General features: G+C 45.7%; 1 protein-coding gene across 1 annotated transcript; it reads right to left on the bottom strand.

Moving 5' to 3' along the window:
* Positions 1 to 979: 979 nt before the first annotated feature.
* LACTBL1 (lactamase beta like 1) lies at positions 980 to 21,699 on the bottom strand. The gene is made up of 8 exons (XM_079987024.1): positions 21,581 to 21,699; positions 21,120 to 21,197; positions 10,661 to 10,802; positions 8,288 to 8,397; positions 7,256 to 7,413; positions 6,187 to 6,434; positions 5,436 to 5,541; positions 980 to 3,535 (listed from the first exon to the last, which is right to left on the bottom strand). The coding sequence occupies exons 2-8, from the start codon at positions 21,138 to 21,140 to the stop codon at positions 2,560 to 2,562; spliced, it is 1,761 nt and encodes a 586-aa protein (XP_079843150.1). The 5' UTR covers positions 21,141 to 21,197; positions 21,581 to 21,699; the 3' UTR covers positions 980 to 2,559.
* Between the last annotated feature and the right edge of the window lie 6,235 nt (positions 21,700 to 27,934).

Raw genomic sequence — 27,934 nt, forward strand, 5'->3', positions numbered from 1 at the left:
CATTGTCCATTGAATTGCAGAGTCAACAATGACTCAGCAGTAGTTATCCTCCCGACAATACAAATTGTATCCAAAGGCTCTGTCTGTGCAGTGTCTGGGTAGTTATTATGTTGAAAGCTGATAACTTTCTTACTTAAACAGGAAGTACGCACTTGTGTAACTGTTATACAGTCATAGACGTGTGTTACTAACCAACTGGGCTTAGATGGTAAAATCTGCCCGTGTTTATTTTTATTTTATTTTATTTGCAAGATGCTGAGGTCCTCCTAGATTATGAGGATCTTGACTGCAATCTGCTCAGTCTGTACGTAAATCTGACACTGGTGCTTAATAGGGTTATAGCATTGTATGCAACCCATAATTTCCATAAAACGTGCATTTTTTAAATCACATTTCCTTGAAACCAAACTGCATCATAATTTTCAGTGCATTCTGACTGAGAGCCGGGTTCCTGGAACAGCAAGCAGATGCCAGTAGGACTTGGGAAACTGCATTTCCCATAGCCTCTGGGGCCTGGATGGCAGCCATAGCAGTGTGTTAGCCCCTAGATGGAGGAGGGTGGAGAGAGGAAGACAGCAGGGAAAGAATATTCCCTTTGTTCCACCTTCACTGGTGGAGTAACAGCAAGCAAAGCACAGAAGCCAGCTTGAATTCTCCTCTGGCTTCTATCAGGCCTGAATTCTTGGGTGCCATGGGCTCGCTTTGCATTTGAGTGCAGTGAATTGCTGAGATTTGCATTTTGAACCATGAATTATGCAATCCAGAAATGTCACTACCCTTGACCCTTGTTTCCTTGAGCAACCTGGCAGGGCTATAGATGTCTTAGAAGATAGAGCACTCACACGCTATTGCTATCAGCCAGCCATGAGATAAGAATTCTGTTTTTTTAAATGAGTGCAAAAAGATTGTCGACCCAACACTTAGCAATCCATTCAGACCAAAGTGTTTTATTGGAAGGGTATATTATACAAGAGGTTTTATATTCCTGCGCAATACATTTACGGGACCAAAGCCACGAACAGCCCCATTCCCTCACTCTGCCTGCAAACATCCTTCTTCAAACTGAAACATGCATTTGTAAGCCGGGGTGAATGAATCTGTTGATTTTGGTTTCTCTCCATTTTTCCTGTTGGACTTCCAAATCAGTTTGCTGTTTTTTTTTTTTTTTTTTTTTAAAGTCCTCATGTAAATCCACCAGCATTTCAGTGCAAATTTCTCCCTTTCTGTACAAAACGTTACCTGATGCAATTATTTCTATATTCTATTTTCATGAATATATGCATTTTGGGGGCCCGCTTGCCCCTAACAGACGCATTTTTTTGCACACATTATTTGGTATCACAAAATCTGAAGAAGCGCAGATTTCGAAGGACGACTGTGTTTCAGTTAACACACCATTTTGGAAGGTGTGAAATCACACCCAATTTCTCCCATCCCATGAATACCCATCTCTTCATACCGCCCTGGTGTGAATACATCTGAACAAGACTCACACCGTATATTAAAAAAGCACACAACCATTCATCTACAGAAACACCACACACTAGGGGGAGATCCTGCATCCAGAGACTGTCCGGGATGATGGTGGTTCTACTGTGTTCCATTTACAATGTTTTGTGCAAAGCTATGAAGCAATTCCATGACCTTCTGTTCCATCTCTCAGCTGACCCTGTGCTGTTATTATCATTATGTCCACACAAAACTTCCCTAGTCCGTGGAGATGCCAATGGGCTCAATGTACTTGCTGGCTGGCTGGGCTTCAATTAGGGGTAGGCAACCTCAGGTCCAAGAGCTTTGTGCAAACTCCCAGGTTTCTCTGTATGGCTCCACTGACCCTCCCAGCCACACCCCCATCTTCCCAGGCCACACCCACACCAATGCTTCCTTGCATTCCTTTAGTGTTTTTGCCTGGCTGTCCTGTGTCCTTGAACTCAAATGGCTCTTGCTTGCCTGGATGGAGGATGGAAAGGGGTTGTGAATGTGGTCTATCAGCTAGTCTATTGCACAAATGTAACACTCACATTCATTGAGCCACCTGCTTTTGCCTCTGGCCCCGCCCACCCAGGCACATGACCCAGGAAGGAGTTCACGAAGGGAATGCAGACCCCAGGCTGAACAGGATTTCCCTACACCTGGTCTTTTTGAAGGGCCCAGGCATTTCCCTCCTCTCTTTCTCCCTCTTTTCCTCCAAGATTTGAGATTACTCCTAGATCAGAACCTAGGCATGGTGAGAACTTGAAGGTGTCCCAAGAACGTGATCCCAGAAGCTGTGTTGCTTTTGCAGGGGGCGGGGAACTGCCTCCCAAACTTTTCATGTCTCGGTGACCTATAAGGTGACTGGGGCATGTCCAAATGGACAGCCGTGGAGTTTAGGTTGGGTATTGGAGAGGGAAGAGGAGGGAAGAGGAAAGCTAAGCCAATGGTGGAGGTGGATGTTCTCGGTTCCTTGCCACCTTGTTCGTTCTTTTCTGCAACCTGGTTGTTGGATGGCAGACTTGGGGGAAGTTGATACAGGGAGCTCAGAGTAGAAAATATCTCCCTCACCCCTTCTGCTAGCAGTTAACTGTAGAATACTGGCTTGCGCTGGATGCGCACAACATTGTACGTGTTCAGACCCGGAGCATCAAAGCCAGGGGACAAGCCCTTGCGATCAAAAGGGTAGAAATTGAAAAGCTGCCCATCCTGGGTCTCCAGGGACACGGAGGCGGACCCTAAGTGCAGGGTGCATGGGAATTCCTTATCAAACACCACCTGGAAGACACGGTCCTCAAGGTGATGCAGCTTGATGGTCCGATAATTCTCCGGGATCAGCTCCTCAATGTGCGGCCCAAACTGCTGCATGACCAGCACTCCGCCGCTACCCACCTTAATCTCATAGAAAGTCAGGTTGGAATAGGTGTAGTAGCCAACATAAGGAGTAGGGCTCGGAGGCGGGTTGAGGCTCTTCTCTGCCTCGCGGAAGGCGGACTCCATGGCGGGGATCAGGTACTCGTAGGTCTGAGCTACGACGTCTCCTCGAGGGCGGGGACCAGCCATCAGCACAATGAAACTCAGGCGGAGCTTGGGGACCAGAGAGAAAGTGGCCGAATAGCCATCCAGGTCACCGTCCTTCCTGATGATGTCATAGCCCAGTTGCTCGTTGATCTCCCAGGGCGTGCCGGTCTTGTTGGCAAAGTATTCACTGGAGCACTTGAAGAGGGGCGTCAGCATGGTCTTCACGGTGTCAGGTTCCAGGAGACGCCGGTGGTACGTGCCCAAGAAGACCATGGCCAGTTTGGCCAGGTCAGCAGCTGTGGAGTACATCTGCCCAGAAGGTCTGTACCAGCCCAGGTCATAGAGGGGTGCAGTCTGCCCGCTGCTGTAGAAACCCACGGCCATCTGAGAACGGATGGGAGGCGTGATGTCAAAGCCTGTGTCCTCCATCCCCAAGCGGTCAAGGATGTTCTCAGAAACCCAGCGCTGGTACTCGCCTTCTGCAGCGTGTTCAGCTAGGACGTGGGCCATTAATGAGAAAGCCAAGTTGCTATAATGACATCTGAGAAGAGAGAAAGAGAGGTAGAAAGGAGCAAACTTTTTTCCAGGGTGCCCACTGAGTTTGACCTGAAATACTTGATGCAGTCATCCCACCTGCATCACAGAGACATGGATGAAGAATGTCAACTGGAACTTACCATGGTGCTAATGCATCTTCTTATTCTATTAATGCAAATTTTACAGAGATGGGCGAAATGTATTATTTGGTGCTGTCTTACTAAAAGACCCAGGAAGACCTTTCTAAGTCGTATTTGGCTTACATATTGGCTGGCAGGGACAAAAGAAATAATGGGATCTGCCTGTTGCAAAGATTCTGTTTCCATTTGGGTCAGTCATGCCATTTAATTTCTACGGGTCTTTTCTGAGTAGGACTATCACTGCATATAACTCTACGCATGTTTACTCATTTTATGCTATAAATTATATGATTTTTGTGTTTTGCACATAATGAAGTTTGCGTTGAGATTCCTGCATTGCAGGGGGGTTGGACTAGATGATCCTCAGATCCTTTCCAACTCTACAATTCTATCACTGAATGAATTGGAATTTGAGGATGAATGAAAAGTTGCCAAAACGAGCAACATTCCACGATCTCTGTATGCTTCCAAAAATCTCACTCAAAAGAATATCAATACAATGGTATGCACAATCACATAGGAAGCTGTCAGACCCTTGGTTCATCTCACTCTGTATGCCTACACTGACTGGCAGCAGCTCTCCATGATTTCAGACCAGGGGTCTACTTGGAGATCAACATGGATAGAACCTTCTGTGTGAAAAATGGGAGTTCTACAAAGCTACACCACTTCCCCAAAGGATGTAGATCAGAAGGACAACATGGTAGGGAAATGCTTTTCATTCCATCCTCCCCACACTCTCATAACTGCCTACCGAATGGATACTGCTGAAGGGGTCTGAATTACTGCCAGATCCTTTGTGAGATTAAAAAATTACAAAAAATATCCTAGGAGAGGACAGGAGAGGAAAGGGATCAGCTAAGCTGCTTTGACAATTTCTCACAGCTGAAGCATGTACATCACTGTTTAGTGTCAAAGCCAGAACTGAGGTGTTTATCATGGATCAGCTCCTTGAGCCTATCCAGCAATACACAAAACCTTGGTTGCAGGCTAATCCATTTCAGCCCTTCAACCGGACTAGTAAACTAGAAAGCTGTCGCAGTGAGAAACCAGTTTTTGTTTTACACCTGTACGAATCCAGGTAAAGTAAGATCGTTGTCTCACTGTTTGAAGCCTTAAAACAGGTGTGGGGAGAATTTTCAACGGTTGCATTCCTTTGTATGCAACCATCCGGGATCCTCAGGCCAGTGGTGAGCTGGGCCAGAGGCAAAAGTGAGTAGGGCAATCAATGTAACACTTACCATTATACAGTAGGCTACATTGCAACCAAACAAAGGTCAGCAATTTCTACACCTACACACATCTCTCCTTCCTCCATCCAGGGGATCAAGAGATGTTGTCACAGTTCAAGGACACATTCCAGTCAGTCAAATGCACTCAAGGAGGGCTGGAGAGGGGTGTGACCCAAGGAGGGGGCATGGAATGTGGAGACCCTCAGGGACCAGATAAATAGGCTTGGAGGACTGCATAACCTAGCTGGAAATGTGATTGGAGAGTGTGGGGTAGGGTACAATCATTTCAGCTTTCCCGTAGCTCCCCTTCTTCCCTTCCCCCTGTGTTCTCCTTATATGGTGTTGCAATTAGTAACTGCAACAGTTTGGAAACAGTCTATCTGGCTTGAGCTACAAATCAGCACCAATTGTAACAACCCATTTGGCTCTGTAGTGGTTTGTATCTGCTTCAACCAGTTCCAGACAAGGCACAAATCAGCCCAATTTGGTTCAGTTTGGCCAAACATGGTGCAAAGTGCTAGGGCATTCTCACCTGGTTCCTGGGTCAGCCACCAGGACATCATCTTTCAACAGTGCCAATGCTTCTTGGGTTGTCCCTTTCCACAACAAAGTGGTTGAGCGCAGCCGTCGGGGCAAACCTGCAGTACCCGAGACATGAAAGAGAAGTCACTCATACTATCTACTGATGTCAGTTGGGAAAGAGGTGTGCGATAGGCTCTCACTTGCCAGATCTAGGTGGTTTAGAGCAAGGGGGAGTGGATTTCAGGCTTGGAAAACCAGAGCCAGTAGATACAAACTATAGGGAGGGGTGATGGGAGTTTTAGTCCAACAGCTCTCATGTCTCAGTCTGAGGATTCCTCATCAGAGGATGACTCGGAAGCCCTGGAATAGCATCAAGCTTTGGATCAGGCTCAGTTTGAGGATGAGGAACCAGGATCCTTGCATGAGACTATTTGGGGTTGGGCATCTGCACCACAGGAGAGATGGGCTGCTGAAAGTTATGCTGAACAAGTCCTGAGCACATGGGAGAGATGGGGCCTTTTATGAGACTGACAGAAAACACATTCCATCCAGAGAAGTATCTGGCTGCAGACAAGAACTCCTCAGGAATCAAGTCTTCACAAAAGTAAGATCCTTCTCCCAAGGAGACTTCTGGAGAAAGACAAGCTTATAGGCATCTAATGAGGTCATGGTGTGGTTCCATCTCAAAGGCTTCAGTGCCATGCTGGGATTGCTGATTAAACAACGTTTAGCAGGTTCTCTCCACACATGCAATCCCTCACCTGAGAGCTGGCTGGCCATTCTGCGCAAAGTCACTGGAGACGGCTTGAGGGGCAGCGATCCCTTCTCCAGGAAGATCAGTCCATCCGCTGAGTATCTCTGCTCCGACTCTTTGAGCCGCCCTAGGGGGTTCTTAATGGTGAAGCTCTGGGCATAACGTTCTAAAGGGTCGTCAAGTGATGTCACCTTCCCTTCCTCCCACAGCTTGTACAACATGATGGTGGGGAAGATCTTGGAGACGCTTGCAATCCTACCAGGCACAAACAAACCATACATAATCAGCTGGAGCAGGGGAAGCCAACAGGACACCCTCGAGACATGACTGGATTTCAGATCTAATCAGACTCAGGCCAGAATATAGGAAGCTAGCTTATACCAAGTCAGATCTTTGGTCCACTTAGTTCAACATTGCCTGTACCAGTGTTTCCGAAACTTGGGTCTCCGGCTGTTTTTGGACTACAACTCCCATCATTCCTGGCTAGCAAGACCAGTTGTCTGGGATGATGGGAAATGTAGTCCAAAAACAGCTGGATAGCCAAGTTTGGGAAACATTGGTCTATACCAACTGGCAGAGGCTCTTCAGGGTTTCAGACAGGGAATCTTTCCAAGGCCTACTTGGAGATGATAGGAATTGAATCTGAGACCTTCTGCATGCAAAGCACATGCTAAAACACAGGCAATAGTCAGGTATGATGGGAATTGTAGCCCAATAATAGATATGTAGGCTACCCTTGGCTGTGTTGGCTACCAAAGGACTTCCCATGGAAAGCTTCCTTTTCTTGGAAACATTCCACAACAAAGGATTTCCCTCACACCTCCTCCCCATGGACGCCATTTGCTGGAAATGGAACCTCTTCTTCACAAGTGTCATTGAAGCACATAGTCCAAGGACGTAGACAGGAGCATAGGTGTAGTTCAGAAATGACTACACGGACCGGTAGTGGGTTTCTTAGGTTGCAGGCAGGGGTCTTTCTCAGAGAAGACACTGCACACAGAAATGTGCAGGCCATTGAGACAAGAGACTCAGGCCGTTCGCCTCACCTGTCCAGCTGGAGTGAGCAGCAGGCTCACCTGTAAATGGTGTATTCGTTGGGGATGCCAGAGAAAGGGTCGGAGCCATTGCGTTTCCCAAAGTTTCCTGTCCATAGTACTGTGTCGTTGTAGATGACAATGGCTGACAGAGCTGGCAGGCCAGGGCTCCGGATTTTGTGACGGAGAAGTGTGTCTACCTGCAGGAGATTTGAGAAGGGTGAAGGATGGAGAATCAAAGGCCTTCATCATATAGTCTCTCTCTCTCTCTCTCTCTCTCTCTCTCTCTCTCTCTCTCTCTCTCACACACACACACACACACACACACACATATTTCTTTGCTTCTTATGGTGGGATATCTTTGGATTACCCGTCTATAAATGCTAGATAATCACTAAGGCTGCAATGAATTTTCACCTCCATGAGAAATGCTCCCTGAGAAAACCTGAACTGTTCCTTTTCCACTGCTGTTCCTTTATTGCTTCTGCTTTCTGCTGGGTGCCATTCTCTCTGCACAACTCTCTGCATGATAAGAGATCACACAAAGATTGTGATAACGTCAGCCTGTTCTGTTTGGGTGATGATGCCAGAGAGCTAAGCCCGGGGTCAGTACTTCCAGCTTACACTCTGAACAGCCCCAAAATGTAGCCAATCAGACAAAACCGCAATGCTAAATTGAAAGTGAGGCTTCCTACTCAAACTCTGAATGGCCAGCGATGGAGTTGTGATACTGGTTGATATCACAAAGCCAGCTCAGAGGATGGCAGGGCTTCCTCCACTCGCTCTGAACTTTCTTTCTTTAACCCAATGTGTATACCCATTAACTTGATGAAAGATCCCCCCTAAGCAGTTTACAAAGGGCAACCTTAAAAAAGGAAAATCCATTAAGAAAGGCCAATAAAAATAAGAGGAAGTTAACACAGCAAATACAAATAAAACCAGCTCTCTTAAAACCATTACACTTCATAAAATCGCAAAGTTGCATGATAAAAATTACATGCCTGGATAGACTTGCTGAAATGAAAAAAAAAGCTAAGCTTCCTTCCACCCACCATAAGTCTCACCACAATGTACCTTTTCGAGGGCATCCTTCAATATTGGGATTGGGTGGTCCAAAGGCACGGGGTCTGGGTAACGGGGACACATCTGTACCGCTTCTGGCCTGACCTCCATCACTGATGGGGCTATGAAGAGAAACAGTGACAGAGTGGTGGGAATGCCATGGTTCAGGTAGGGGTGCTTGAGGAATTTGAGAAGCAGTGTGGTGTAGTGGTTAGAGCATCAAACTTCCACTCAGCCATGAGGCTCACTGGGTGACCTTGAGCCAGGCACTGTCTCTCAGCCTGACTGACCTCACAGGATTAAATGGAGACACCTTGAAAGGTGTGACATAAATGCAGTAATAAAGGAACAAACGTTCCAAATTGATAAAATCTGGATTGGCCATCCTCCTTTCTACTGTCTTCCTATCAAACTGGCCAATGGAGCTTTGAAGGGGAAAAAAAACACACCCATGGAAAACCTGGAAGCTGATGCATATAGGCCCTAGCTTTTGGATCTTCGGCGATTATTCCTGCATTGAAGGGGGTTCGACTAGATGACCTTTGGGGGAATCCCTTCAAACTCTATGATTCCCATACCCTTTTAAATTGACATCACTCTCTTCTGTCTTGGCTGTTACTGAGTGAGAGGTTGTTGGGAGCTTAAGCTGCCTGTGTATAATAATAGAATAAAAATAAAAACCTGCTTATTTGCAAGCGTAATGATGCTGAATTGTTAGGGGTGCTGCAAAGCCAGGGAAGGCAGCTTAAAAGCCAAACATGGACACTCTCCCCTCCACCCAGCTTTTGTCTCCCTTCCCTCTGCCTCCTTCACAGCCTCTCCATTGAGCTCAGAACACCAGCTGCGTTCTGAAAACCTCTTTTACCAGCAGCTAATATAACCGGAATGGAAAGGGGCACGTTGAGAAAGCAGATGTAGAATTACTAATCTATTGACAGCGGCAAGGCTGTCTGCTTTATTGTATTGGGGAAAGATCACTTCCCCAATTAACGGAATCTGGGGCATTGGTGTTATGGCTAAGATAGTGTTTCATGGAAAGGTTTGAGACAATAGGCAGAGACATAATAAACATTTTCCTCAATGGTTAATCAGCAGCGGAGCAGTTCAATAAAGCAACAAGAAAACATTTGCAATGCATTTCTATAAGTGTATGAAAAAAGCCCAGATGCGAGATCAGGCCAAAGACTCATCTAATTCAACATCCAGTTCTCACAGTGGCCAAGGAAATGCACACACACACACAAACACACACAGACACACACACACACGGATGGGGGCAGCAGCAGAACCTGATTGAAAAAGCATTCCTTCCACTTTCAGTTTACCAACTGCCTCTGGCAGTTCCGCAGATCAAAAGTGGTCAAATGGGTTTTGCATAAAAATATGCGTTAAAAAAAAGTTTCTCTCTAGGCACTTTTTTCTCATTTTCTCATAAAAAATATACAGTGGACGCTCGGGTTGCGAACATGATCCATGTCGGATGCATGATTGCAACCCGCAGCGGCGCATTTGTGCATGTGCATGTGCGGGTTGCGATTCGGCGCTTCTGCACATGCACGACAGCCAAAACCCGGAAGTAACCCATTCCTGTACTTTTGGGTTTCGGTGGATCCGTAACCCTAAAAATCGCAACCTGAAGCATCTGTAACCCAAGGCATGACTGTATATTGTGTGCATTTTGAGCCAAGGATTGCATCAGGACACTAGAGAAGCGTGGAATCTGATCTGCACACTAGTCCAGGAAGTGCAGATCCACACCCTCCAACATTTCTCTGATGAAAATAAGGACAGCCTACTCAACAACAACTTTATTATTTAAACCGCATCCATTTTGCAGAGTTGCCCCAGCCACTCTGGGTGGCTTCCGGCATACATAAAAAAACATAAAAAAACATTCAGCATTAAAATACTTCCCTACACTGGGCTGCTTTCAGATGTCTTCTAAAAGTTGCATAGTTACTTATCTCCTTGGCTCAGGATGCAGCATCACTCCAGACCCCCCCCCCAACATTTCTTGAATACGGATATCCCACCATGCCCTCCAAAATTTCTCCAACGAAAATAGGAAAAGCAGGGCATCCTGAGATCGAATTAGAAACTGGGATGGCTTCCATAAATCTGGGACTGTCCCTGGAAAACAGGGATACTTGGAGAGTCTGCAGATCAGGTCAGCTGATATGAGAATTTGCAAAGACTAAATTCCTTTTAAAACCCCTAGTTGCCTGGTAGAAGTGTGAACATGGTGTGTGCGTGTGTTATAAAGAAAACCTGTAAACGGTTCTCCCCTGCTACTCTGGCCCCCTACACACTCTTCTGGTGAGAAGTGCCATGAAACTCTTTGGCCAGAATGGGCTCCTTCAGATGAGCACCTGGTTCAGTACTTACTGGGCTCCACTTTGGGAAGGCTATACTGCCAGAGGAAGCAGCTGGTCATGGCAACCGAGAGAAGGAAGAAGATGAGGAGAGCCACATGGATCAACTTCACTTCCATAGCAGAGAGCCGGAAGAGGCTGTGGCCGCCAGAGGCCTGTTGGGAGCAATGTTCAGGAGATGTTTAGCAAGGTTTTAGAATCACAGCTGAAAACACGGAGCGCTACACGCAGCACGGAGAATTACATTTTAAGAAGGACACGGGGAAAAGGGTCATAGCTCAGCGACAGAGCAGAAGGTGCCTGCCACATTTCCTGGCCCTGGCCTGAGATGCTGGAGAGCCACTGGCAGCCAGTGTAGACAATACTGGCCTATATGGACCAATGACCTGACTCAGTATAAGACAGCTTTCTATGTTCTTGGGAAGTGTGTGTGTATGTGTGTGCCCTGTAAGGACAACATTTGACATATGTTCCATCTAAAAATTGCTTGCTTGGGCAGGGTCCCTTCTTTGTCTATACAAGGAGGGGGACGAAACTAGAATTCATTTACTCTGCCAGTCCTTGGCTCTAGCACCCCCTACTGTTGGCCTCCCTGCTTTTAACCCTACCAATCTCAATGGGCATCAGCCAACACTGGCCTTATGAAAGGATACCTTTTTCGCCAATGGTGAAATTGCCTACTGTTTCCTACACTCCTCTGATTCTGTTCGACCTCCTATGTTGGAGGCAGTGATGCTTCTGAATAATGGTTTCTGGGAATCCCAGGTGGATGCACTCAGGTCCTGTTTATGGGGTTCCCGTGGAGGCATCTGGTTGGTCACTGCGAGAACTGGATGCTAGACTAGATAGGCCTTGGGTGTGATCCAGCAGGGCTCTTCTTATGTTCTCATCTATTCTTTAAATTAAGGGCTCACCCACACCTCCACTCGTCCCATGTGTAGAAAGCACGGGTCTGAGTGGTTTCCCCCTTGCTCCCTTCCTTTCCAAGGGAAAACCCATTCTTTAGTGCCAAATTGGAGCAAACAGCAATCCAGAGAAAACACCAATTGCTGCTTGCTCCCCAGGGGGAAGCAGCAGGATGAGAGGAAATGTGGGCAAGCTAACAAAATAAAAAAATATCCAAGCCTTTGATACAAGAACAGTTTTGTAAAAAGCAATAGCTTTCAGTAACATTTCCTAGTTAAAGAAAGTAAGATAAAAACAAAGCAAATGTATGCATATCAAAATTAAAATCAAGCAGTGTAGAAAGCAGAGGTGCAGGAATCAGAATTGAGGAAGCTTTGGGGAAACTAAGTTTTAAAGAGGCATTTAAATGCCATTCCTGTCTGCCTCACTAATTGTCTTCAAGGGACAACCCAGAGGTTGCAGAACAACCAGCAGGGTCTCTTCAGAAGATCTCAAACATCAACATAGTCTGTGTTAGGGGAGGTGGTCTTGTAGATATCCTGGTCCAAAATTGTTTCAAGCAGCACCCCCCTTTCCAAAACATCACAGCTTCAGAGAACATAACAGGCACCCTTAGATCTTGACCATTTTCTTCATCTATTGGGTTGAGACCCATAAGAGAATTGCTGCAAGCCCTACGGTGGACCACTTCAACATCATCACATCCCTCCCCCAACTAAATAGCAGTTAACAAGCATGGGGGAAAGTGAAAAAGAGAAGGTACCGGTATATCTAGGATACAAATTTATACCAGCTCTATAGAATTTTAAGTGGCATAGGATTCCCTCAAGGAACTTGGAAATTTTAGTTTAGGGTAGGTGTCAATAATTTTCTGTTGGATTTCTCCCTCCCTCCCATGATACACACAAACACACACACACACACACATTGCAAATCCCAAAGAAACCTTTGTAATAATAAAAAGTATCCCTTGCGATGGAAACTTGCACAGCAGCCTTCTCAACTCTGACTAAATGGGGACAACCTGGGTACCTACCTAATTCAAATGTTATGGAAAAAATATGTAGCCATACTTTGACATCCACATTTCTCTGAATTTTGCCATGCAGTTCTCCAGCTAAGTAATGAGCATGAAAATGTATCTGTTGGGGTACAATGTGCCTTACTTACTAAATAGCATTCAGGAAAATGGCTTTGCAAAAAAAGAAGGGAAAAAAAGGTATTTGGGGCAAAATTGCTTACATGTGTATAGAATTCTCACTCATATACTGCAAATTTCCAATAGGGACATTTTAGAAAAATTGAAAATTTGATGTGGAAACTTAGGTTTGGAGAAATAGCAAGAAGCAGAGAGAAACTGAAAGCGACCGCTTTGCCCATCCCTGGGTGCCAGCCTCCCCAGCCCTTGCCCAGCCTTACCAGCAGGAACTGGGGCTACTGCAAGCCCAAGAGAAGGCACTCCCTCCTTCTGCAGTCTCGAGGTCTTCTGGGCAATGCCATAATGGGAAAGCTGTCATCCGCGATGGAGCCGCAACCCATTAGAGGACGAATTTCCACCGTGCGCTGTGGACACCGTTGCTGATTCTGGCTGTTGTGGGTTTGCTCCAGTCCCCTTTTGGCATTTCCCACACACACACCGCACCAGCTGCAGGCCTCCCCCTCTCACCACTGTCCTCAGGGACTCCATGGCCCTGCCAACAGGGTGAAAGCCAGAGATTTCCTTGGCTAAACCCCCTGGGGGAGGGGGCGTAAGCTGCTGTGTGCTCTGTTTGTGTGCTCTGGGATCCCAGCAGCCTGGCAGATACTGACCCCAAAGAACGGGATTCTCCTGTCAATCTGCCTCATTCCAGTACACACACACACACACACACACACACACACACACACACTCCCTGTCTCTTTGCACAGCAGCATCTCACCCTGTGTATCCCACAACAGTGTCTGGGCCCCAGACATTCTCATACAGGAACATTGGAAAGTGCAATATACCAAGTCAAACCATTGGTCCAGCTAGCTCAGTGCTGTCTACACTGACTGGCAGAAGCTTTCCAAGGTTTTCAGGCAAGGGTTTCTCCCAGCCCTCAAGGGGTTTGGATTTGGGACCTTCTGTAGGCAAGGGAGATGCCCCATCACTGTGCTATGTAAATGCAAAACAGGGAGTTCGCTCAAATCTCCTGCAGATGGGAAAGCAAAAACAAGCCCAACCCCTAACAGATTCACTCTTGTGAGTTCACCGCAGTGTAATTTCACTCCGGCATGTTAAAGGAAACCAGCAGAGCCACTTAAACAACCAGCGATATCAATTTTAAAACCAGCCAGGGTGCAATCTGAGCAGACTCAGGGGAATGGGGGAATACTTAGAGTTGCTTTATTTTTATTTTAAAAAAGGGTTGTTGTGAATAGCATAGTTGTGCAACTCAAGGTGAAACAACATGCTATCTTGGAAAAATATAGGGTTTCCAAACCAAGACTTTGCTGCTGTAACACAAACATGGGGATTTGTTAAGGATGAATTAGAGGGTGAGAATGGAGTGTTTATTTCCTCTGACATCCACTGATTCTCCCCCATAAATGACTCTTTTTTTTTTTGGTCTCAGAACATGGCAGCAGGGTGGAAAATGTTTCTGCCATTATGTCCCTTTTAGGATTCCTTTGGGCTTGCTCTGCTTTGCACCCTGCCAAACCTGTCCCCATTCTCAATTAACCCCGCAGCCACAGAGACATTTGCCTCCACACATTTGCTAAATGGATAGAGGGGAGGTCAGGGTTATGTCTGCTTAGCTCCGCATTTGATGCTGGACATCCCACCAGTCAGTGTCGATTTCTCCCATTTTTCCAATCTTAAATCCAGTTTTTCCACATTTTTGCCTCAATTTGCAGTTGCTTCATTGCATTTTAAAAGGCTTCACGGGCATTAGTCAGAAACACAGGATTATATCCAACGCTAGTCCGATTAGTCCCACCGAATTGAACAGACATGGCTAAATTTGGTTCATCGATTTTAATGGGTCTGCTCTGAGTCCAATTTAGTTGGTGACATTCCTTACATTAATCCTACCATAAACATTTCTGAGAGCTGTTTTCTTTAATGGCATGCATCCCCCCCCCCAAAAAAAAAGTCATTTTCATCAATATACAGTATCTTGAATATGTAAGAGCAAGGGCAACTACGGAAGCTGGGATAGCTCAGTCGGTTGAGCATGAGACTCTTAATCTCTGGGTTGTGGGTTCAAGTCCCACATTGAGCAAAAGATTCCTGCATTGCAGGGGTTTGGACTGGATGACCTTTGCGGTCCCTTCTAGCTCTACAATACTACGATTTGATGACCAAGGCTGTTTATATGGGGCATCATGAAAGGAGAGCACATTGCTAGTCCTTCTGGCTGCAGTTCCATAGCCATGGAGACATCCCTACCAAGGCTGGTGCTCCACTGGTTGCCACCCTACTGGGTCTTCTTTGGGAACATAGGAAATCATTGGTCCATCTAGATCAGCATTGCCTACAGCTCTTTGGGGTTTCAGGAAGGGAGCCTTTTCCAGGCCTGGGGATGCTGCTGGGGATTGAACTTGGGACCTTCTGCATGCAAAGCAGATGTTCTACCATGGAGCTGTCCCCTTTGATCCCCCTAAGCTGCAATAATAATAATGAAAACATTTGTGCTGGGCTATGGATTGGGGCAGGTGCGTCTGTCTGCACCTTGCACTGTCAGTCTCTGCCAGCTTCTGCCTGAGAAGTGAGGCCAGTATTACTCCATTAGTGCAAGATTGCTGCCAGCAGGAGCCCGGAGGAAGTTCAAAACTGGGGGATTCCATGCATGGGAGGAGCGGAGGCCCAGTGTTATCATGGCTGGTGCAGTGATTTGCCTGGCTCTCTGCCCGCCTTTCACTCAGTCTGGTGTGAGTGATGGGCCTGTAAAGGTAAAAAAAGGTAAAGGACCATTGGACGGTTAATTCCAGACAAAGGTAACTATGGGGTTGTGGCGCTCATCTCGCTTTGGGGCCGAGGGAGCTGGCATTTGTCTGCAGACAGCTTTCCGGGTCATGTGTCCAGCAGGACTAAACCGCTTCTGGTGCAACGGGACACCATGACAGAAGTCAGAGTGCATGGAAATGCCATTTACCCTTCTCGCCACTATTTATCTACTTGCACTAGTGTTCTTTTGAACTGCTAGGTTGGCAGGAGCTGGGACGGAGCAACGGGAGCTCGCTCCGTCGTGGGGATTCGAACCAGCGACCTTCTGTAGTGGCAGCATGAGGCCTGCCTCTCCATCATGTCCTCCTGCTGCTGGCCTGGAGTTTGGATTCCCCTGTTGGTTCCCTTTCAGCCGTTCTGGCTTCCCAGAACGCCACCACTTTCATCGAGGAGCAGGAATTAATCCTACGAGAATGGGGAGGGGGAGTTTGCACTTCCCTCTCACAGAGAGATTGCATATTAATTCTCTCTAATGCTTCTCAGCCATGTAGGCAAAATGCGGGGGGGCTGACCTCAGCTATTTATAAAAAAAACCCCTTCAATCTCCTCTTAGCATCTGCTGGGGAGGGGGATTACACCAGCCAATGGGCAGCCCCATCCTTCTCTCCTATAACAAGATCCCCATGGGGCTGATTACACTCCTGTGTGGTCTGTTTTCTCCTTCCGTTTGAATCCTCGCTGCCCATCAACACGCTTTAAATTACAAAGCAAGAGGCACAGTCAGGATCTCTTAAGGCAGAGCCTATCTGTACTTGAGGCATCTAATCATAAGCCTGAATTTTTATCAAAGCTTATATTTTTGATTAAGGCCTGTATCTTAAAAAGAGCTTAAAGATTTTCAAATGTTTATGCCAGGCAGAAGACCAGCTGCCTAAGAACCTTGGCAATGTTTATTCTCCTGGACAAGGGGGCCCCCTGATTTATAGCAGAAAACAATTCTCAAAGTCGTAAAAAGGGAATTACAGGCTGAGAGCCAAGGTTACACTGACCCTACATATTACAGAAGATAAAAAAAAGAGATAAACATAATTAAGAGTGGGTAAATAGTAAAATAAAACCATGTGCCTCCCATTAAACTTGAGCCATATTTTCCTAAGGTTGAAAGGTCAAGAGCAGTGAAAAAGGCAACTGGCTTGGCTGGAGAAGATAGGTTTCTTCCTATCTTATTTTGAGGCTGGAAACTGTTCCTTCCTTTTTTACTTTGAGAAGGTTTATTCTTCTAAAAAGCTATCTATGTTATGTATTAAATATATTGGCTTAAATGTAATTATGCAAAGGATTTAGAAAGAAAGAAATGTTAAATCCTTATGCTAGATTCTTATTTCATATAGTTGGAAGAGATCACAGGGGCCATCAGCCATCAGCCCAGCCCCCTGCCAAGCAGGAAATATCATTAGAGCACACATATGGTTGTCAGGCCTTTGTTTAAAGACCTCCAAGAGAAGGAGATCTTTCAATGATGATGTGAACTCAAGATCCTTGACATCTGTTTAAGATAAAAATTTAAGATTAACCATTTGTTTTGGAGGGCAATAGGGCAAGGAGGGCAAGAGGTGAGCTGGTAATTAAGGTTCCTTGTTGAGACACATGTAAGATATATTACTACTTATTTGTCATTTATAGATAGAAGAATATATAGCTTTTTGTTTCCCATAAAAGGGCAAAAGGAAATGGGTGTATCTTTTGTGATTGGTTCTAGCAAACAGCCAATAGGAATTTCAACCAGGCTGATTGGACAGAGGCAGCCACAGGAGGAGCAAGGGGGCTGGATTAAGGAAATATAAGTGCTGGCCAGAATGGCAGGAGGGCAGGCCAGAGCTTGGTAACCATATACCACTGTGCCTCTCATTTATTTGTCTGACAAATAAATTATTATTTTAATTTCTCTATTGCTGCGTTGAATATTTCATTCCAGCTAAGCGTTAACCACAAGCAGGGTGCTACATACTGACCAAGAGATGCTCAGTCTGCTGAAGAACATGAAGGTCAGAATGAGGCCTGCATAGTCCAGCATATATTTTTTTGCAAGGAGCCAGTCAGTACTAGGTCATTCTGCACATCTAGGCCAGTGGTCCATCAGACAACCTCAATCTTCCTCTTCCTGCACAGTTTGCAAGCAGCAGTGGAAACAATGAAAACATCCATTTAGGTGCACAAGTGAAAATATCTGAGTTCTACAGGGCTGGCCCTACCATGAGGCAGAGTGAGGCAGCTGCCTTAGGTGGCAGAACCTGGCTTGCAGACCTTCCAAGTGTCTCTATTTTCCAGGGACAGTCCTGGATTTACAAGAGCTGTCCCAGTTTCTGATTTGATCCTGAAACGTCCCTCTTTCCCTTACGACGACCCTATTTCTATCGGATAAATGTTGGAGGGTATGGTAGGATGTCCCTATTTTCACCAGATAAATGTTGGAGGGCATGAAGTTATCTGATCCCACAGCCATCTGAAGGCAGCTCTGCATAGGGAAGGTTTCTAAATGTTTAATGTTTTATTATGTTTTTATATACATGTTGCAAACCACCTAGAGTGGCTGGGGCAACACAGTTAGATGGGGCTGGGTATGAATGAATGAATGAATGAATGAATGAATGAATAGGGAATCTCTATTTTCACTGGATAAATGTTGGAGGATATGGTGGTAGCAACAGTCTTCCCACCACACTTCCCAAGTCCTGCTCTGCACACAATAGCCTGATGCCTTGGAATACAATGGAGGATGCTGCCCTATTGCCAGTGTTGACGTAAGATCCAACTGCCCATGTGGTCAGATTCTGCATGTGAAATCTTGGCAGCATCACAGGAACACAAGAAGCTGCTTTATACTGAGCCAGGTCCATCTAAGTTTTGCATTTTGTACAGTGACTATTGGCAGCTCTTTGGGGTTTCAAGCTAGAATCTTTCTCAGACCTACCTGAGTGTGTTGGGGATGGAACCTGGGACCTTTGGCATGGGAAGCACATGAGATACAGCCCTTCACGCTTGTCCTTTGCACCACAGGCAGTCAAATGTATTGGGCTGAGCCTGGGGTTCTAAAACACAGTGGGAGGGGGACCCTCTGCCAGAACAGCAAGCACCCCACTTCACAACTGATGGAAGGAGATCAGAGCAGCAACACGCGCTGGGAGCCGGTGTGCTCATCCCCACATCCCCTCCGCCGTATATTTCCGTAACACAAATACTGCATGCCAGCAGACCAGCAGAGGCTACTCCATTAATCCCCACCTGCCTGTCTCCTTATTTGCAACCAATCCAGGGATTGGCCCTGCCTGTTAGCAGGGCCTCCTTAAGTCTCAGTGTTGCCCCTTGTGGAACTCAGCAGGCTGTGTGTGCAAAACTCTCTGTCTGTCACTGGCTCTGATTTATCTATTTATTGCATTAACATTCCACCTTTTCTTCAGGGTGTGCTTGGTTCTTCCCCCTCCCCCGTTTAATCCCCTACCCAGTGAGGTAGGTCAGGCTGAGAGGAAGTGACCTTGTCAAGGTCACCCAGTGAGCTTCATGGCTGCGTGGTGATTTGAACCCCAGTCTCTCCAAGATCCTAACCACTCTAACCATTGTACCACACTGCCTCACAATAGACGAAGTATCTCAGGAGGTGATTCCACCTATTGATGTGCAGCTGACCTTCTACGTCACCATTCCCAATAATAGGCAGGGTGAAAGCAAGACTGTAGGCTTCTTCACTGATTTTTTTTTAAAAATCATGTTATTTAGTATGGGCGTACGCATGGGCCAGTCTATGAGTTTCTCATCTGTGCCAGCTTTATTTTATTTATTAAATTTCCAAACTGCCCTTCGTCCAAGGATCACAGGGTGGTTTGCAATATAAAAAACACAAAAATGCATAACACCAAAACAGACAAACTGGCAGCCCCCTCTCTACACAGTTCCTAAAGGTGCAGGATCCCATCCTCTTTTGCATCTGGCTCTCCATCTGGTTAAGGAGGAAGCCCCAGCTAACAGCAGGATCCTGTTCTTTCTTTTAAAAAATATATATTTTTATTAATTTTTACATGAAATTTCCAAAAAAAACCATACAACATATTTACTCATCTTATTCAGTGTTTTGGACTTCCATCAACCATATCTGAAAATTTTTCAATCTTTATCACTTAATCTGCATTTCATTAATTTCACTATTACTTTTAATAGGCTATCACTAATAGTTCTCTTCATACTTTTCTCTGCAATATTTCACATAGTCCTCCTTACAAAACTTCTTGCAATTCTACTAGCATAATCTGTTGATTACAATTGCTTTTCAGATAATTCACACAGTCCTCTGAGAATCTCTGATCCCACAGGTTTTAAATCCTTCCTGTCATCTTGTCTAATTCTGCATAGTCATTAATTTTGTCTGCCATTCCTCTTTCATCGGTAATTCTTCTTGCAGGATCCTGTTCTCAAGGTACTCTTATTGCATTCAGTGGGAACTACTCTAGGTGGGTATGCAATGGCAGCCTAAACCTTCATTCTGTGTCCCACACTTACTAAGTTTTGGGAGACATTGGTGAACTATATTAATAAAATACTATGGGAAAAAGTAAGATTTTTCAGAGGTCAATATGCTCTTGAGCTATACACCCATTGTATGGAAATTGACAACAGGGCAGTGAAAATGGATTCTGCATGCCCTAACGGTAGCCAAGAGACTGATACTAAAGAATTGGAAGAATAGCGGTACGATTCTGCTCAATCAATGGCATGGCAACATGACAACATTGGCAACATATGAACGAACAGCTTATAGGCACAGACTGTCTTTGGATAAATACAATGAAATGCGTTTATACAGAATATATTAGTATATGTGGATTAGGATAATAAGAATATACATATTTGTATATTAATGTATGGTAATATAACAGTATTGTTTCTTTTTTCCATTCTCACTTTTTCTTTCTTCTTCTTTTCACTCTTTTTTATAAATGATTTTTTCTTAATAAAATATTAATATATAAGTTTTTTTTATTAAAAAAGAAAAGAAAAGAAACCCTCATTCTGCTTTCTGCCCTACATTGCACTACACATCCTATGGCATGACGCAATAAAGAGTTAAATGCTTGTGCTGTTTATCATGCCCAGAAGGAGACGACCAATGATATCTATGGAACAGATGAAGCTGCCTAAAATGCAGATCACTGGTCCATCTAGCTCACTATTGTCAACTTGGACTGGCAGCATCTCTCCAGGGTTTCAAAGCAGGGACACTGCCTGCCCAGTCTGGAGATGCTGGGGACTGAACAGGGCTGCTGTCCGAGAAGCAGGAGTACTACCGCTGAGCTACAGCCCTTCCCCAAAGTGCCAAATTTGCAGAACTGCACTTGCGACGATTTGTTTTAAAAACCACCTTGGCTGTGTTCCCCTCCTGACTATTGGGGTTGTTTTGTTTTCCTCCATCATTTCCCCCCTCAGTTGTTCAGAATCACCCCCAGGCAGCAGTTAACTTGCAGATACATAAATTAACCTATGCAAATGAGAAATAACAAGGAGGATGGCAGACCAGGCCTTCTTATCGGAGAGCCCAGGTTGCTGCACCCAGAGGGCAGCTGCAGACTCCCTCTCCCCTCCCCTCCTTCTTATTGAGGCTTACCCGAAGCTGCAGGCCTTCCATAGCTCGCTACAGTTTTTCCTTCATGGCGATATCTCTAAAAATCCAGGGAGATGGCCCCTGCAAGAGAGGTAGGATCAGTTAGAATAGGGCTCCGTAGTTGACTGGGAGACCTGGGAAGCAGATGCTCTGAAAGTTCCCATGGCCTCCGATAAATCTTCAGCACCTTTTCCTCCTCCTATATTTGCAGGTAGGATGTCTTCCTCTGGCCTTTCATGTCTCTAAAAGCCCAAGAAAACTTAAATGGGTGCTCTGGTGCTGGCCAGGCACTTGGGGCAACAGGGGCACTGCCCAGCTCCCCAATTCTGTTCCGGTAGACTTCTTAATTTGAGAATGGCCTGGAATAATCCAACAAGCAAAACCACCCTTACCTCCCCAAAAAGGAGCCTCGCAAGGGCCACCAACTCCCTTTTTGCAGAGATGCCATAAAAAAAAGTTCTTACCAGGCTCTCTGCTTCTGCTTTGTGTGTCCAAGCGGTGCTGCCTGGGAGTTTGGGGGCTGGCGTCCTGCTGCAGATGTTAAGACCGGACAGAACGGTAATCCCGTCGGGCGCAGATTACTCCCCTCGCCAAGGCAATGTGCAGGCTGTGGAACATCTGGTCCAGAGCAAGCCCAAATGGAGCCTGGGGTTTCACGGGGCAGACGGGGAGGAGTGCTTTAAGCCCTGGCGCAAACATTTGCTGGCTGAGCTGTGCAGGCAGCTGACCACTCCAGATTTCAGAAGGGAAATGTGTTAATCGGGGCAGGAAGGGAAGGAGGTGGAAGGGTGCTGGGCCTTGGGGCAGCCGGGCAGCCTTCACTGCAAAGGCTGTATGTGTTGCAACATAGAATCATAGAGTTGGAAGGGACCACGAGGGTCATCTAGTCCAACCCCCCTGCAACACAGGAATCTTTTGCCCAACGTGGGGCTCAAACCCACAACCTTGAGATTCACTGGGAAACAAAATTTTTGTTGCATTGACACTTGCAGTTGTTCTAATCTAATTTTGACATGCTGATTTCATATCTGAAGTTGGTTTTGTTCTGTAAGCTCTAGTGTTATTTTTTGCAATTCATGTTTTTCACTTTTCACCATAATTTTTGTTTTTCACAATGCAAGAATTCAATTAAACAATTAAATCAAGAATTTTATTAAACAGATATCCAAAGTAGTACAATACGAGTATAAATGTAAGTGACTTATATAGCATTGGACATGTATAGCATTGAAAATGACATGTATATCTATGTACAGTTGGAGGTATGCAAAAAAATGTATTCCCTTGGGATACACAGTATACTGGGGAACAATTTTTTTCCCCCATTTTCTGTTGCATGAGATTTTTCAACGTGTACGTGCTATAGTTATCTTTCAATTTCTGACTTTTGCCGATATGTCATATTTACACAGCTATAAAAATAAAGAAAAATTAAGTTTGCAAAACAATAATTACCATGTGGTTAGGGTAGATCAACGTGTCAGTGTCCACTTATCCCCAGTGTAAATATGACATAATGGCAAAAGTCGGAAATTGAAAGATAACTATAGCACGTACACGAAAATCGATGTCAGATTTGAAATCAGCATTGAAAGAACATATAAGAACAGCTGAAAAATCTCATGCAACAGAAAATGAAAAAATAAAATTGTTCCTCAGTGACAGATCAAAATAGGGCCACACTTATTTTCATAGCAAGAATGCCCCCTGGTTGTGCACCACTGAAGTTCTATATTTCCTGGGTTTGTTTGCCGTTTTTAACTGATGTAAAAAAAGATTGTTCTTTTGGTAAAAGATACACTACTACACACTGCCTGAAATCTTGAAAAGCCACCTCCATTCAGCACAGAGTAGGTGTGGGAAACTTTTGGCCCTCTGGATGATGCTGAACTACAACTCCCATCACCCCTGGCTTTTGCCCATGCTTGCTGGGGATGCTGGGAGTTGTAGTTCAGCAACACCTGCAGCATGAAAAAGTCCTCCAGCCTTGGCGTTGCCAGTTCTGAGATAGATGCACCAATGGTTTGACACATCTTCCAACGTTTGCATGTTAAAGTGAATTAAGCTGTGGAAATTCATATTCCTGGAATCACCATGAAGACATGCTGGGACCCCTCCCAATGACCCCCCTCCCCACTACCTGCCAGGAGGCTGGCACCTCCCTCCTCAGTTGGCATGGATGAACCACAGCCAGCACACAATCTTATACAGAAGCACCAGCTTAGATCCCTGTTACGTTAAATTATGTAAGGAGCTTTCGGATCCAGAGCTCAGCATGGGGTGCTGAGCAGAACGAAGTGGCTTCTCCAGCTGGTGCTGGGCTTAGGATCAGAGCAGCAGCACATGTGTTTCGGCTCCCCCCTTCATTTGCATATATTTATTTGTTTAACCGGATCCAAATAGCCCACAGAGGCTGGGCTAGGAGGCAGAAAGAACAAGCGCAATCACACCTCCTCACCACCAGTCACTAGTTCAGACACAGTGAGAATGGGTCATGCCTGCATATAAACATTTTCCTTGCTTTTAAAATACAATATATTGATTTACATGCAGGCTGATTTACTGAACTGAAATATATACACCCATGACTGAAATGCATAGTCATCTGTGAAGGAGTGTGCTTAAGAAACAAAAGGTTCCCAATCTTCATTAAATTCATCACATTTTTATTTACTATAGTGATGTTTTAATAATGTCACTGTGGTATTTATTTTCCCATGCTTCTGTTCCAGGTGCCTCCCTCAGCATTCACCATGGAGCTCAGAAGATCATTGGCTGTTAGATTATAAACCAGCAGTTCCTGGAATCCATTGTTTATAGCTTCGTCAATATATATATATATATATATATATATATATATATATATATGAAAGGTTCACTTCCTCCCTTCGACTTGTGATGACATCTATAAATACAAAAAGCAACTATGTCACATACAATTAATGTCAAGAACGGGTTTTCCTAGATACTGAGCAGCTGCAGCTACTAGGATGGGACAGATGAGGCCGATTACTGAACATGCTTCTGGGCTCTAAACCAAGCCAATACAGAGCCTGGCTCCAATCTAAGCCAATACCGAGACATGCCTGGCAGCTCCTGCCATACCAGTTGCAAAGTAGTGAACTCCAGCTCTCAGGACTGCTCCTGTCCTGTCCCATCCAATCTCATATCTCTTTTGATGCAACGAGGAGAGCAGTTGACCTTTGCAAGCTGCAGAAGGGATGGGAAAGGCAAGGCACATCCCGACAGGCTGCCTGGCAGGGCACCGTCTCCTGTCAAGTGCTCTGCTGTGGACCTGTCACCTTTGCTCAAGTCTGCCCACCAGCCTGCTAAGCAAGAAACCAGATCTAGGAGCTCAAAGGGCCTTCCCAGGTGGCACTGGGAGAGGAGAAGACATCTCCATAATGCTGCTGCTTGCCTTGCTTGGGGTATTGGTGGGCTACAGGTATAATAGACAAGTACAGTGGTACCTCGGGTTAAGTACTTAATTCGTTCTGGAGGTCCGTTCTTAACCTGAAACTGTTCTTAACCTGAAGCACAACTTTAGCTAATGGGGCCTCCTGCTGCTGCCGTGCCACCGGAGCACGATTTCTGTTCTCATCCTGAAGCAAAGTTCTTAACCCGAGGTACTATTTCTGGGTTAGCGGAGTCTGTAACCTGAAGCGTATGTAACCTGAAGCGTATGTAACCCAAGTTACCACTGTATAAAGATAACAAAGGGTATGGACAGAGTTGGCAATAGAACACTATGGGAACCTGCAGGGCATCTACTGCTGACCTCTGAAGCCTCCTGCATGTCCTCCTTGCTTTAACGGGTTCTCCTTGAGGGCTTCCAATTGGCCAAAAGATGCAGGACTAGACGGACCTTTGTTCCAGTGCAGCAGGGCTCTTCATATATCCTTCTTGTAGGCTTCCCATTAGGACTTCTGGTTGGCCACTGTGAGAATTATATGATGGGCCTTTGACCTGGTTCAGCTGGGCTCCTCTGACCTTTGCATATTGCCTCTGGAAGATGGGGACCAAGCCACCAACCTGGATTGCTTTAGAAGAGGATTAGGCCATTTCATGGCAGATAAAGCTATCGGTGGCTACTAGTCATGACGCCTATGTTCTGCCTCCGCCGTCACAGACTGTGTACCCTCTGAATACCACAAGTATTCACAAGTGGGGGGGGGAATAGCTCTTGTGCTTTGGTCCTGATTGCTGGTTCCCCACAGGCATCTGGTTGGCCACTGTGAGAAGAAGATGCTGGAGCAGTCTCCTCCTGCCCTCCCCCAATTTGCACTGTGTTTCGTTTGCACAGAAATGAATGGAGTGGAATCACACAATGTGCCTAATTAATTACCTCAATTACATAAGTTAGGTAACGTCATAGCAGACAATGAAATGAACGATGTTGTTTATGGTGGAGGATGAACCGCAGTGGAGCAGCAACAGCGCCGCCTGAGATGAATGGAAAACAATGCCCTTGTCATAACCTGTGTGGTCTTCTTGTAAGGATTAATGTGATGATGAATGTGAGATGCTTCAAAGGGACTACACAGATTTTCAGTGTCATTAATATTTGCCCATGAGAGAGTGTGCGCCAGAGAGAGGCAGAGAGCGCACATGTAAGCTCGCATAAACCTCGGCTGGGTCTACGTGCGCCCGATAACCCAGCCTGCTGAGAAAAGCTGGCTCCTGTGGGTCCCTAAGGCTAAAGCACCCTGATTCTTCATTGAGTGCTAATAGCCATTAAAGATCTTGTTGCCATGGGGCTGAAATATCCAGAGGCGATATGCATTATCTGTAAACGGGCTGCCAGCGGGCAGTTAACAAAGGAGCTCCGAGGCGGCTGAGCCCCTGCAGATTTTCTGAGACATGCCTAAAATAGATTCAGGAACTCCCAGGGCTTGGGGGAGATACTGAAGAGAGCAGGCAGGCAGGCACAGAGAGAGCAAAGGAGGGCATGGCAGAAGTGTATGACATTGTGTATGGTATAGAGAAAGAGAAGTTTTTCTCCCTCTCTCAATTCTAAAACTCATTCAGTGCCACTAAATGTTGGAAGATCCAGGAGTGTTGTGCCCCACTGCAATATCCAAGTGGTGAGAGCAGGGCCGTCTTTACCCAGGGATGCAAGGGGTGCGGGGCACCCGGGCGCTGAATTCTGGGGGGTGCCAGGTGCCCGCTGCTGAAGCCGCCTAAGCTCTTAACTATCTACCTGTTATGAAATAATAAATATTTTGTATCAAGCTAGAAAAACAAAATACACATATATCTAGGTATTACCGGAATGTATACCTACTGTTTCACTGAAGGACTTTCGACTTTGTGCCCTCGTTTACCAAAGACGCGCCGTGCCAGCGGTGGTGCTTGTCATTCACAACGGCGCCGTGCACACGAAATTAACTCTTACATCGAAATATTATAGTACGTATTGCATTGAGCTGCTATGCGGCAGCAGAACCTTTGACACGACTGATGTTTCTCCTAAGTAGGTGCCTAAACAATACTTATAAGTTAAATGTGGTGGTGTTGCATACTTAAGTATAAGTGTACTGTAAATGCATGAGCGAATAAAAAAGTTAGTTTCTTTTTCCGCCCTTCTTTCGTAAACAAGAGATAAGGCGTAAGTGTGGTGTCTGACACAAGCATAATAAAAGTTAATTTGGGGGGCTAAACTAAATTTGGGGGCGCTGGGCGAATCTTTGCACCCCAGTGGCACATATGCTAAAGACAGAGCTGGGTGCGAGATACCAGGGGTTCCAGGCATATGCCCAGAGTTTGTGCTTCCTCTGAGAATGAAGCGCAGAGGAGACTGTGGTGTCCTCATGATATCTGGTTTATTTACACGTATATGCAACCTGAGTCTGTGATGGAGAGGCTCAGAGCATCGACACCTCAAAAAGGGCCTTGTTTCTCCCATAGCCACAGGCCACAGGAGAATGCCAGACAAGATGGGCTTTGGGCCTGATCCAACAGGGGTCTCCCCATGTTCTTATCCTTCTTTTTGGCCCCCGTCTGTGTTTGCTTCCCACCTTTCGCAAAACAAAAACCAGTGCTTCTTGTGGACACAGCAGGGTTTGGAGCAGAGGCAAGGCTTGGGCCTGTTTCTATGGTGTGTGCAAACACTTATGTGCAGATTCATTCTGACTGCTTCTTGTGCCATTCAAATCAGAGTATTCCAGGGTAAGCTGAGTTTTCATGCTCTTTTGCTCCACGTTGTTCTCCATCTCTACTCTTGCATCCTTTCCCCCAAAGTTATTGAGCTCTTCCCCCCCCAAAAAAAAATCTCAAAAAAATAGAATAACCAATGAGCTATTTTTTTTAAGGAAATTCACCAAAACCTCCCCACACGTATGGGTTTCCATACATCCAGATTTTCCCAGACATTTCAGCAATTTCTGCCCGGACACTGCTTCAGACTGCAGTATTCCGGCTACATCCAGCAAACTCCACAACCCTATTCCAGTTCAAAACTTCCATTCTGGCTCGGCTGAGCTCTGCAGTTCTGGGCTGGTTCTGGGCCAAACTGCATGCTACATTATTCAATCTCCTGCCACTCCCAAAAGAATACTTAAAACTGGCCACTTCAATTATAATGGACCCTAAAACTCTCTATTTTCCAAGGACAAAGTCAGGCATCTACACGGAATTATTGCTCTTTTTATAGCAGCTCACACAGAAATAGCACATTTCTCGGAATGAGAGGAAAGGTCTGCAATGAGGAAGAGAGCCAATGGAATATGGATGGCCACTGGCACATGCTGATAAGCTAACACAGTCATGTAGGCTTGGTAGGGGCAAGGTGAAGCAAGATACTTACCCCCCCCCCCAGG

Source organism: Podarcis cretensis (genome assembly GCF_951804945.1).
Source record: "Podarcis cretensis genome assembly, chromosome: 8".
NCBI lineage: Eukaryota > Metazoa > Chordata > Lepidosauria > Squamata > Lacertidae > Podarcis > Podarcis cretensis.

Bases quoted from the DNA above. Each gene is read 5' to 3' on its own strand.
- LACTBL1 (XM_079987024.1), bottom strand. From the start codon at position 21,140: ATGGAAGGCCTGCAGCTTCGG. The intron at 8,398-10,660 runs GTAAGTACTGAA...TTCTCTTCATAG, and splicing joins CCTTCCCAAAGTGGAGCCCA to CCCCATCAGTGATGGAGGTC. The intron at 5,542-6,186 runs GTGAGGGATTGC...CGGGTACTGCAG, and splicing joins AATGGCCAGCCAGCTCTCAG to GTTTGCCCCGACGGCTGCGC.